The sequence below is a fragment of the Acomys minous genome (genome assembly GCF_964271855.1).
Source record: "Acomys minous genome assembly, chromosome: 16".
Lineage (NCBI taxonomy): Eukaryota > Metazoa > Chordata > Mammalia > Rodentia > Muridae > Acomys > Acomys minous.
The window spans coordinates 61,574,283-61,586,518 of NC_140498.1; the positions used below are offsets into that span (position 1 = coordinate 61,574,283).

The 12,236-nt window shown below is 41.0% G+C and overlaps 2 protein-coding genes across 3 annotated transcripts in view; one reads left to right on the plus strand and one right to left on the minus strand.

Moving 5' to 3' along the window:
- LOC311587541 (uncharacterized protein) overlaps positions 1-12,236 on the plus strand; it is a 297,218-nt gene that overhangs the window by 26,132 nt on the left and 258,850 nt on the right. The gene's annotated exons all lie outside the window — the stretch shown is intronic.
- LOC311587539 (uncharacterized protein) overlaps positions 8,334-12,236 on the minus strand; it is a 167,708-nt gene continuing 163,805 nt past the window's right edge. For both annotated transcript variants that reach the window (XM_084764497.1, XM_084764498.1), the window contains exons 3-4: positions 11,528-11,588; positions 8,334-10,456 (exon numbers count right to left, since the gene is read on the minus strand). In XM_084764497.1, coding sequence (XP_084620623.1) covers positions 8,767-10,456; positions 11,528-11,588 — 1,751 coding nt within the window. In that variant the 3' untranslated portion in view covers positions 8,334-8,766. The remainder of the gene's footprint in view (positions 10,457-11,527; positions 11,589-12,236) is intronic.

The window sequence follows — 12,236 nt, forward strand, 5'->3', positions numbered from 1 at the left end:
GGACCGCTGCATCTAAAGTCTTGGAGCAAAGTCTTTCCAATAAAGCTATGCTAACTCAGGGGGGCCTTGATGGCTGTCTGTTTCCCAGAGGAATGGCCTTGCTTTCTTCTTGACTAAACTTTATAAGTTCTTTAATTAAAGGAGTGTACCAAAGCAGTGTTTTGAAATAACTCATTTTACTCAATTTGTGAACTGTCCATTTACATATCAGGAATAAAGATTTTCATGTGGATCATGGCTTCTGTCTTCAGAACAGAACAGCATGCACAGTTTATGTTTACACTGCAAGGTGAAGCAGGACAGGCCATAACTAGCTCACAGACTAATGTTTAGGACAGTCAGCTGCGAGAGCCAATACTATGAAGAAAGACCTGATTGGGGAAAGATGAGTGATGATGTCATTTCCCAGCATGTGAATGAAAACAGACCAGATTGGTGGTAAACATTTTCATATCAGTTAGCTGAAGCAGTTTTCTATTCATATTATTCATGCAGAATCAAGCAACAGGTAAACCCTTCTCTGCCATGGACTCTTTTTGTGAACTATGCATACTTTGCAAGAAAGTTATCAGGTCCCCTTCTGAGGATCTGCAGCAGCCAGGCAGGGCTGTCTCAAGTTTTGGCCCTTGAATCCCCCTACATCATTCCCTGAGTGCCCCCTTTTTACATCTTCTGCTCACCTGGGTGCCATCTACATGTGTTCCATGAGAAGGGTTCTCAGATGTTCAGCTTGTGTTGTTGGCCTCTCCACACCTCCAGACAGCAACACCCCAGGACTGCAGAGCTGCTGTGGCTAAATCTCCACAGTGCTGGGATGAGCGATCACACTCCTGGAGAAACTGAGAAGCTGAAGCCATGGAAAAGGCAGCAGCTCCAAAGCATCAGTTGTAGTTGCTGCTGACAGGGAACTCACAGGGTGGGAGATTTGTTCAACTGGTGCTACTCTGTGAGCTCCAGTGCCAAACTCTATTGTTGGTTTAGATTTTTCAACACCTATTTTATTTAGGGTTCCTAAATCCTTTTATCTTCCTTTTAATCTACCAACCAGAGGTAGGGGAGAAAGAAGGTCGATAGAAAAAGTGGGTGTGACGTTGTTTAGAAGCAGTTCCTTGAGGCGATTCTGTACTTCCTTGGCAGGATACCAGAAATCCAGTCCAATAGGAGGCACCAAACAATACTGTGAGTCAGTGACAACAGATGATAAATGCTTGTTCTGCTTGAGTTAAAGATACTTGTGTGTTCTGTTGGTGTTAAGCAATATTACCCTGCATTGTTTCTTTCTCAGGAGAAGAGTAGGGCTCTAGAACATCCCCAGTTTCCCCTACCTTATATCCCATGGAATCAGTTTAAAATGCTTTGTCTATCCACCTAGGCACAGTGTAGCAGGAATAGAATTAATTCTTCTTGCCTGGGTAGGATACAATACACCTGAAATAAAATTGATTCTTCCTGATTATCGTTTTAAATTACCCTGTGAATGGTCTGGGTCACAGTGTCCTTTCACAAACCCATACTTTGTTCTTAACCAGTCAGTCTTTGTTAAATGGTCAGGAAACTATCTCTGACCTGAGTTAGGTGTCCACGTGGTCAGTGTGGGCTATTCCTGCACTCCAAGAGGCCAAAGCGAGCAGGCTTCTAGGATTAAGAACGTTTCAGCTGCAGATAAGCCAATTAAAGCAGGTAAAAATGTTAATGATGAGGCATGCTCTCATCAGAATGGCTGACTGCTATATCTGTGAGAGATTATATTGATTGATGATTGATGTGGGAGGCTCTTCCACTACGGTTGCAGTATTCCTTATCAAGTGTGCTTTGGTTGGAAAAGAGATCAGGCTGCAAATAAGAGAGTGCTCAAGTAAGCAAGCAAGCCAGGGAACAATTTTTGTCCATAGTTTTTGCTGTAATTTTCTAGGTTGAGTTTCTATTCTAACCTTATACAGTGTCGGACTGTGAACTGAAAGAACCATCTAAAAAAAGCAACAAGTGGGGCAAAAGTAAATGCAGTCTGTGGGTTTAGAGAAAAAACAGAACTAGGTACTTTTAGATGGCAGTCAAATCCTGAAAGAGAGGAAGGGATTTTCAAGGAGCTTAGCACTGGTAAATAGAGAGCCCTACCTGTGCATTGGAAGCCTAAGATGGGCAACATCCATTCTTGCTACACCTTAAATGAATGGAACGTATAGGCAAAGTGATTGCAAAGCAGGCACTTCATATAAAACCTGCTGCAACTCTGGTCCATGGCTGGCATATTTCATCTCTGTTTAGAAACCAAAGTTGGCAGGATCACCCATTGCTGTACTTTTTTTTAAAATTATTTATATATTATTGATACAGTAGCTGTCTGCAGGCCAGAAGAGGGCACCAGTTCTCATTATCGATGGTTGTGAGCCACCATGTGGTTGCTGGGAATTGAACCCAGGACCTTTGGAAGAACAACCAGTGTTCTTAACCTCTGAGCCATCTCTCCAGCCCCCATTGCACTGGTTTGTAAGACAAGAATGATGCACAATTCAAGGTCATGTATTCTGTCTCTGTGATTTCAGTTCAGCCTTACTCCAGCTATTTATGTTTTGCAGAGCCAGTGCCCCAGGAAGAAAACTGTGAGTTTTCATTTCACGAGGCTTAGATATGTAGCCCGTGTGGCATTTTGAGGCCATAAGATGTTGAGATACCTAAGCTCTGAGAAATATGTCATGGAGAGAAGCACATACCGAATTAAAGTAACAAAACTGAGTGATGAGTGAGAAATTGCAGTCATAGGGCTATCTACACTCTGTGAAACTGAAGCCCCATGTATCTGAGACAAAGCTAGGGTACTTGGTGTTTGAGTTGCTGTATTTTTTTTTTTGTCTCCGTCCATTCTTGCCTCACTATATGTACATTCCTCTCAATTGGAATGGGAAGGTTTATTCTGTTCCATTGTATATTGTAAAGATATAACCTGTTTCCAGATTTTAGAAAATATAGCTATGAAAAGATTTTCTGGAGTGTCAGAAGAGTCTTTGTTCTCTTGAGTAGTATATGACCTGTTGCAGACCATTAGGATCATTGAAGTTGATTAAAATGCATTTTCACTGTGAGTCCCTAATGACCAATATCAGAATATAATTTGTCAAATCAGAAAGACTCTAGGTAACGTCATATCTTTAAACACTTATCTCCCCTTTTTTGGCCATCTTACGGGAGCTTTTGTACTAAGAGTTTACCTAGTTTTTTCTGGATGAGATTTGAGTGTCTGTTGACTCAACCCATTTTATGTTTTGTTTCTACTGTGCTGAGTTTGAAATTGTTCAGCTTCCTTCTCATGCTGTCACACATTCACAACTATAGACTGTACGCCTAAATTACATAAGATATAGTATAAACCGGTAGTAATCAATGTTAAGCTATTTTGCTGGCCAATTTTTAATTAATTTTTTAAATTAATTTTAATTTTAATTAATTAATTTTAATTACTGTACTAAATAATTAAATCACTTTACATCCTGACCTTTCCCTCCTTACTCCCAGTCTCACGACCATTCCCCCTTTCCCCAAGTAGCCCTCCTTCTCCTCAGTGAAGGGGAGGCCCACAAGTGTTATCAACCTCCCCTGGCATCTCAAGTTGCAACAGGACTAAGAACATCCTTTCCCACTGATGCCTAAAGAGGCAGCCCAGATAGGGAAAAAGGGATCCAAAGTTAAACAGCATAGTGAAGATGGCTCCTATTCCCATTGTTAGGGGACCCACATGTTCACCAAACTGCACATCTTCTATATATGTGTAGTCAGCCTATGTATGCTCTTTGATTATGGTTCAGTTTCTGTGAGTCTCCATGAGCTCAAGATAGTTGACTGTAGGTTTTCTGTGGTGTCCTCAATCACCCAGGATACCTCTATCTTTCCTCCCAACCTCCCCCAAATTCCCTGCGCTCTGCCTATTGTTTGGCTCTGGGTCTCTGAATTTGTTTCCATTAGGTGCTGGAGGAAGACTCTCAGAAAACACTTATGCTAGGAACCTGTCTGCACATACAACAGAGTGTCATTAATAGTGTCAGAGATTGGGTCTTTCTCTTTTGGATAGGTCTTATGTTGAGCAGCAAGTTATTTGTTTGCCATTTCTTCAATCTTTAATCCATCTTTTTTTTTTCTTTTTGGTTTTTTGAGATAGGGTTTCTCTGTGTAGCCTTGGCTGTCCTGGACTCGCTTTGTAGACCAGGCTGGCCTCGAACTCACAGCGATTCGCCTGCCTCTGCCTCCCGAGTTCTGAGATTAAAGGCGTGCGCCACCACGCCCGGCTCTAATCCTTCTTTATCCCTATACTTTTTATAGGCAAGATAAATTTTGGGTCAGAGGCTTTAAGGGTGGCTTTGTGTCCCCCTCCCTCCACTGGAAGTCCCTCCTGGCTATAGTCTTGGCAATTTGAGAGTCTTAACTCCTGATGCTACACGTCTCAGCTAGAGTCACCCACATAGACTGCAAGGACCCTTCCTTTCGCAAAGATGCCTCCTTCCCCAGAAGAGTGTTAATTCCTAACATGGCTGTTCTCTTAAGAGATCACATGCAAAGACTTTCTTAGGCTTATGTAACCCAGCAGGAAAGAGATCACGTCCAAAGGTCTTCTACGTCTGTGTGATCTAGTTGTAATACAAAACATGCCTTTAATCCAGGAGACAGAAGCAAACAGATTTGAGTTTAAGGCCAGCCTGGTATAGAGCAGGTATCTAGTAAAGAAAAGTAGATCCATATATGGTAATATAGTCCTTTCATCCTAATTGAAGGTTAAGTGAATTTAAAGAAGGAAGCAGCACCCAGGCTCGATCGTGATATGACTGTGTGGAAGAAGAGGTGATGAATCAGAGAAGATGTGGTAGAATAGGATATGGCCAACTCCCACTAGAGAGAGCCCAGGGAAGCTACTGAAGAGGCATTTGTACAGAGAGAGGAAGCAGCTTTACCAGGAACCTGACCACAAACAAAATAAGATGTCTCTCTCCTGCCAAAAGCTCAATGATGTTTCCATTACGTTAGGGGTTTTCTTCTGCTAAAATCAAATTAAGCTCTTAACGAATGAAGGATTATAAAAGGTGTAGTCTTCGAGGTAAGTAAATAGTTTTATAGAAGTGGATCAGGGAATAATGCTTTTACAAACAGTATTGCTGCCGGGGAGTGGTGGCATATGCCTTTAATCCCAGCACTTGGGAGGCCGAGGCAGGCAGATTGCTGTGAGTTTGAGGCCAGTCTGGTCCTTAAAGGGAGTCCAGGACAGTCAAGGATACACAGAGAGACCCTGTCTTGAAAAACAACACACAAAAAAACCCCAAACAAACAAAAAAACTAAACGATAACAAAAATACTATTGCTACCCAGCACATCTCCCACAGTGGGCAGATGAAAAACACACTTTTATTAGTCAAGGTTCTCAACATGAGCACCACTGGTAGAGTGGATCTCATTCTGTGTATTTTGAAAGTAAATTTTTTGAATGTCTCACAACTGTGGCCCAGCTAATTCAACATGGGCTATCTACCAAAAGACGTAAAGACTCCAGAACTTGTTTGATCCATGAGGCTGGATGTTTTATATGGTGCTCAGTATACTCCAGAAGTCCAAAAATTAGTATGTAAAGACACTAGAGGAATGAAAATTTCCTAGCCAAGACTAATGAAAACAGGCAAAGAAAGAAAGCTTCCTTCTACAATAGCTTCTTTATATGTAGGTTGACACCCATAGCTGTGGCCCTGATTAGAGATCAATATTATCATCTCAAAAGATCTGCATTAAAGAAAGGTCTTTCCAGTTTGGAAGCCTTATTTCAGAAAACTCTCTCCAAAAAGAAAGCATGGGGTACTATATCGTGAGTCCGGACAAGTTCATATAGAGTTCTGCCTATTCCTACTCATGCCCAACTAGCACATCCATGTCTAAAGATGGTCGCAATGTAAAGGCAGAGACATGTGAGGCCACTGTTGGGTAAAAAACATGCAGGAACATATATACATTATAAAAAGAAGGACACACTTGCTTTCATAGAGGACCTGAAAGAGTACATTTTAACTAGCCCTGTCTGCAGTGACTGAGGCCTGTGACATCACTGTAGAGAATTCCATTCCTTCTTATTTTTCTAAGCCTTGTTTTTATTTTATGATTACAGGTGTTTGTCTGTATATATTTGTACACAGTGCCTACAAAGGCCAAGAAGATCATAGATGTCCTGGGGCAGAAATTACAGTAGGTTGTTAGCTACCATAGAGCTTCTGGAAATTCATAAAGCACCTTCATTACTATCTCTTGCTCTAGTCCCAGGCTTTCTGACACCATCTCCTGGCCTCCCTGGCCGCCAATCCTAAATCGCATACAAAGACATGCATTCTGGGAAAACAGGACTCTAACTAGAATTATTAACCTGTATGGGGAGAGGTTGATGTAAGGCGTGGCTACAAAATTTATACAAATTTGATATATATTCAAGGATAGTAACAGTCCTCGAAAGTGCTGGGGTTACTGGCATGCTACCTGAAACTTGTATAGATAAATCACTTGGTAGGCTGTGTGTCACAGCAGGGAAGCAGCATGATTGCTAGTCTGTCACCTGAGACATTACCTTGACATCATGCCTGGCTCACTCTCTGTCCTTGTTGATTCCCTATCTCCTCTAAGAGCCCTCTGCTCAGCAGAGACCCACTGACTCTTCTTTCCTTGCTGGGGAAGGCACCCTCATCCCCACCCCTCCCTCCCTTCACACCTCCACTCCACCCTCCACCCCCCAGCCCTAGCACAACTGTGGGTTTTTGTTTTCTTTTTAATCACCTTTCCACTGAGCATGATGTGTTGGTTAACTACAAGTGCTCTAAAATGATTATCATCTCTTTCCTGCTTTCCTCCCAGGTTTGCTTCATGTCTATCAGGTGAAAGGTAGCTGCAGTTTCCCTGAACATAGCATGAAGACAGAGAACCAAAATGTTGTTTCCTAAACTCTCTTTAATTGGGAATATTCTGTGTACCCTTTCACTTGTAGGACAGATTGATAACTCCACTCCAAAATGAGCGAAGGCTTTGCAAGCTGTGCATTCTGATTCCAGGAAGAAGGGAAGTGCCTGAGGGTTCTGCTGGGACCTCAGGCAAGCTCAGAAGTTGGGACCTGGTGAGCTCAAGGGCAAAGGGGGGAGGGGCCAGCATCTGAGCTCAGGAGGCCTGAGTGGCTGGTTCTCCCCTGGGGTGAGTGCAAAGGTGGAAATGCAGGGTCTTGGAGAACAGGTAGGAGTGCTACTGAAATGCAAATCTCTCCACATAAAATAAATAAATAAATAAACTGGTCCCATAATGGAAGCCTGTTCCAGGAACTACTGCACTGTGTCCCTTCAGCACACTCTAGCCATAGGGAAGTGCTCCTGTCACTCAAGACTCAATGGCCAACCAGGGACTCCAGGAAAGAGAGAAAGAGTGTTCTTCCGGGTGCCATGTTGTAAGTTCCTCTCTGTACCGGAGCGGCCCTGAGTGGCCGTGTAAGATATGCTCTGAGTGTTTTTGCTGGGTGCTGTGAGGAGAGCTCAGGCAAGGTCAGAAGACACAACATGGTAAGTGCAGAGTCACTGCTCACAGTAGGGAGGAACAGGCAGCTGAGCAGAGGAAACTGGTGTAGTGGGTCTTCCCTGGGGATGCGAGATAAGCAGCAGCAGATGTATGTAGCCACCTGTGAGGTCCTTTTTGGTCTTAGTAATTTTCTGGACTTGGTGATGGTCTCTGACTAACTGCAGTGTGTGGATTACATCTACACAAAGCATTGGGAGCAGGGCCTTGTGAGTAGAAACATCCTGGGCAGGATTACAAACTCAGACCCCTAGTTTCTCTAACTTCTTCTAAACATCTGTTCTTAGCATGTAACATTTATGTCTAAGATATATTTGGAAGCCCGGCATTGTGGCCATTGCCCCAAATCCCAGCACTCAGGAGGCAGGTGGCTCGCTGTGAGTTAAGGCCAGCCTGGTCTGCAGTGTGAGTCCCTGGCAGCCAAGGCTAACAAAGAGAAGCAATGCCTTGAAAGAAAGAAACAAACTATATATATATATGTATATATATGTGGGTGTGTGTGTATATATATAATTTTGTGGAGGTTGTAAATGTGATCTCATGTGTTGGGTAACACTTCAGTATTAAGCTGTGATGTACAAAAGGATAATTGGTATTGTACAGGATTTACCAATGACAGCAAGTAGAGTTTAGCTGAGAGAGACTGCGTCTAAAACACCCCACTTCCTGACAGAGAGACACAGTTGCTTCGGGCGGCACATCCAGTATACTGCAATTAAGCTGATGAACATCTATGAAACAAATGTGGTCAAATAGCCACTGAATCAAACCACTGTTCTTTATTGCTGGGAGCACATTGACTATCTAAATGGTGAACAATCATGACACTGGGAAACAGATGTCCCACTCTGTAGAGACTAGGTGGGCCGGTTCTTCAAAATTCCTGCTTCATAGAACAAGTCTATGAGATACTCTGGACTGCTATGCTATCTCACATTAATTACATTCAATGAATTTCTCTCGTATGTAAAGGCATGTAAAGACTTCAAAATATGAAACACATTCATAAAGATTCTCTCCTGTGTGAAACCTTTCGTGCCTTTGAAGATGACCATAACATTCAAAGGCTTTACCACAGACATTATATTCATGAATTTTCTGTCCAGTATAAATTCCTTCATGGCTCTGAAGAAAATTGTGATATGCAAATGCTTTACAACATTAATTACATTCATAAGGCTTCTATCCTGTATGAATTCATTCATGTCTTTGAAGATCCCTATGCCATATAAAGGCTTTACCACATTGATTACATTCATAAGGTTTCTCTCCTGTATGAATTCTGTCAAGGCTTTGAAGATGATTGTGCTGTGCAAAGGCTTTACCACATTGATTACATTCATAAGGTTTCTCTTCTGTATGAATTCTTGTGTGCATTCGAAGAGATGTGCGCCATGCGAAGGCTTTACTGCATTGACTACATTCATAAGGTTTCTCTCCTGTATGAATTCTCTCATGCATGTGAAGAGAACTCTGCCATGCAAAGGCTTTACCACACTGATTACATTCATAAGGTTTCTCTCCTGTATGAATTCTCTCATGGCTTTGAAGATGACTGTGCTGTGCAAAGGCTTTACCACATTGATTACATTTATAAGGTTTCTCTCCTGTATGAATTCTCTCATGGCTTTGAAGATGACAGTGCCGTGCAAAGGCTTTACCACATTGATTACATTCATAAGGTTTCTCTTCTGTATGAATTCTTGTGTGCATTCGAAGAGATGTGCGCCATGCGAAGGCTTTACCGCATTGATTACATTCATAAGGTTTCTCTCCTGTATGAATTCTCTCATGCATTTGAAGAGAACTGTGCTCTGCAAAGGCTTTACCACATTGATTACATTCATAAAGTTTCTCTCTTCTATGAATTCTTCCATGCCTTTGAAGACACCTGTGCCGTGCAAAGACTTTACCACATTGATTACATTCATAAGGTTTCTCTCCTGTATGAATTCTCTCATGGCTTTTAAGATTACTGTGCTGTGCAAAGGCTTTACCACATTGATTACATTCATAAGGTTTCTCTCCTGTATGAATTCTCTCATGGCTTTGAAGATGACAGTGCCGTGCAAAGGCTTTACCACATTGATTACATTCATAAGGTTTCTCTTCTGTATGAATTCTTGTGTGCATTCGAAGAGATGTGCGCCATGCGAAGGCTTTACCGCATTGACTACATTCATAAGGTTTCTCTCCTCTATGAATTCTCTCATGCATTTGAAGAGAACTGTGCTCTGCAAAGGCTTTACCACATTGATTACATTCATAAATTTTCTCTCTTCTATGAATTCTTCCATGCCTTTGAAGAGACCTGTGCCGTGCAAAGACTTTACCACATTGATTACATTCATAAGGTTTCTCTCCTGTATGAATTCTCTCATGCATTTGAAGATATCTGTGCTTTGCAAAGGCTTTACCACATTGGTTACATTCATAAGGTTTCTCTCCTCTATGAATCATTTCATGCATTTGAAGACTCTCATGCCGTGCGAAGGCTTTCCCACATTGACTACATTCATAAAGTTCCTCTCCTGTATGAATTATTTTATGCCTGTCAAGAGAACTGTGCTGTGCAAAGACTTTACCACATTTTTGACATTCATAAGGTTCCTTTCCAGTATGAATTTTCTCATGAATTTGAAGAGAACGTTGATGTTCAAAGACTATAAAACATTGTTTATATTCATAGGGTTTCTCTCTAGTTTTTGTTCTTTTATGAATTTGGAGACTACTGTGACTTACAAAGGCTTCACCATACTGAATATCTTCATATGGTTTCTCTCCAGCAGGAATTATTTCTTGCCCTTGAGGATGACTTTGACATGACAATGATTTACCACACTGAGTAAATAAAGAAGGTTTTCCTCTAGTGTATCTTCTTTCTTTCCTGCAACGATAATTCGCACATGTTAAAGTTATACCACATTCATTACACTGATTAATTTTTTTTTATCTCTGTGAATTAATTTTACATTTTGGTCAAATTTTAAAAGTAATCAGATCTCATGGTAATGTCAGTTTATTGACTTTCATTTTTCCTTCCTTCTTCAAGTTTTATTTTGCCTCTCCTTAGAGGCGTGTGATTTTAAGATCATGTATTGCATGGACCACATTTATAGCATCCTTTTACTATAGAAGAGGGTTTTTCACATGTAGGAAGAGAACTGGGAGAAGTCAGATTTACCACTCTGGTTGCATTAAAATTTTTCCTATCATGTCAGTCATACTACAATTGCAAAATGAACCGAGGCAAACAGAGGCAATCCACATTGATAGTACTCATGCAGTGTGAGTTTGTGGATGTATTGCCAATGAATTGGAAAAGCCATTCATTATACACAGTATTACGTTCAGAAAGTCTACACGTTATTGGTACCACTACAAATCTTCTAATTCTTCTGGGTAAGAGAGGGTTATATTGCTTTGTTCAATGTTCCTATGCCAACACGGCTTGTATCCATAGAAGGTTAATGTGTACATCTTCTGCAGTATCTAAGTAATACGAGACTAAAGAGATTAGCAGTTGTACAATCTAGCTCACTATGATTCAAATGGTGATATTTGTTAATGCATTGTTTTCTTATCTTCTTTCTTAGAGAAATGACTTACAAAAATGAATCAGAGCCGGGCATGGTGGTGCATGCCTTTAATCCCAGCACTAGGGAGGCAGAGGCTGGTGGATCGCTATGAGTTCGAGGCCAGCCTGGTCTACAAATTGAGTGTAGGACAGCCAAGGCTACACAGAGAAACCCTGTCTCAAAACACCAAAAAACAAACAAACAAACAAACAAAAAAACGCAGATACCTGATTTTGAGGTACATGTCTTTGTCAGAATTTAATAATCATCGATACACTTCAAACAGTGCATATTTACACTCTTGCTTTTCTTTACAACTTAAAGGATGCACTAAAAGTAATTCACAGGAATATTCGTATCAACTTGCATATGAAAATTACCTTCTATATCTTCTAGAAGTATGAAGATTCTCTTCAATGTTATGGTCTTCCCAACTGTAACCTAAAATAGAGGAACCAAAAATGCATAATATATTATTGGAAATTAGGCAAAATTCAAGTTACCCTTCAGTTAACGTCAGACATCTGGCTGATTTACTCATCTAATTCATCCTTATTTTCAGTTGACATTCCAATAACAAATAATAGCAATGGAGAAACAGTTGTCACTAGATTTTAAAAAGCAACATAAAATTCATAGTCCTACCTATGGCAGTGAGGTTCCTGTAGGTCTCAAGCATCACCTCTCTGTAGAGACTCTTCTGGGAAGGATCCAGCAAAGCCCACTCATCTTGAGTGAATTTCACATCCACATCATCATAGGTCACTGCATCCTATAATATCTCATACAGGTGTGCAAGAGAAAGCATAATAGTGATAACACTGTAACTGTGTCCTTTATTGACAATATATTCACATAATTCTGTGGCTTCCTCCACTAATTTCCTGATACAGATGTTCTAATGTAACCAAGTCATTTTATAAGGATCCTGAAAACTGAGGTCCACTTCTGTCATTCCTCACTCGTTGAATAGGATATAGCCTTGCAAGATAAACGCCAATCATCAGTGTTTGGGGAGGAAGAGAAACAGTTTAGGAATACTGGGCTCATGTCAGAGAAATTATATAAACAATTACTAATGATACAAAT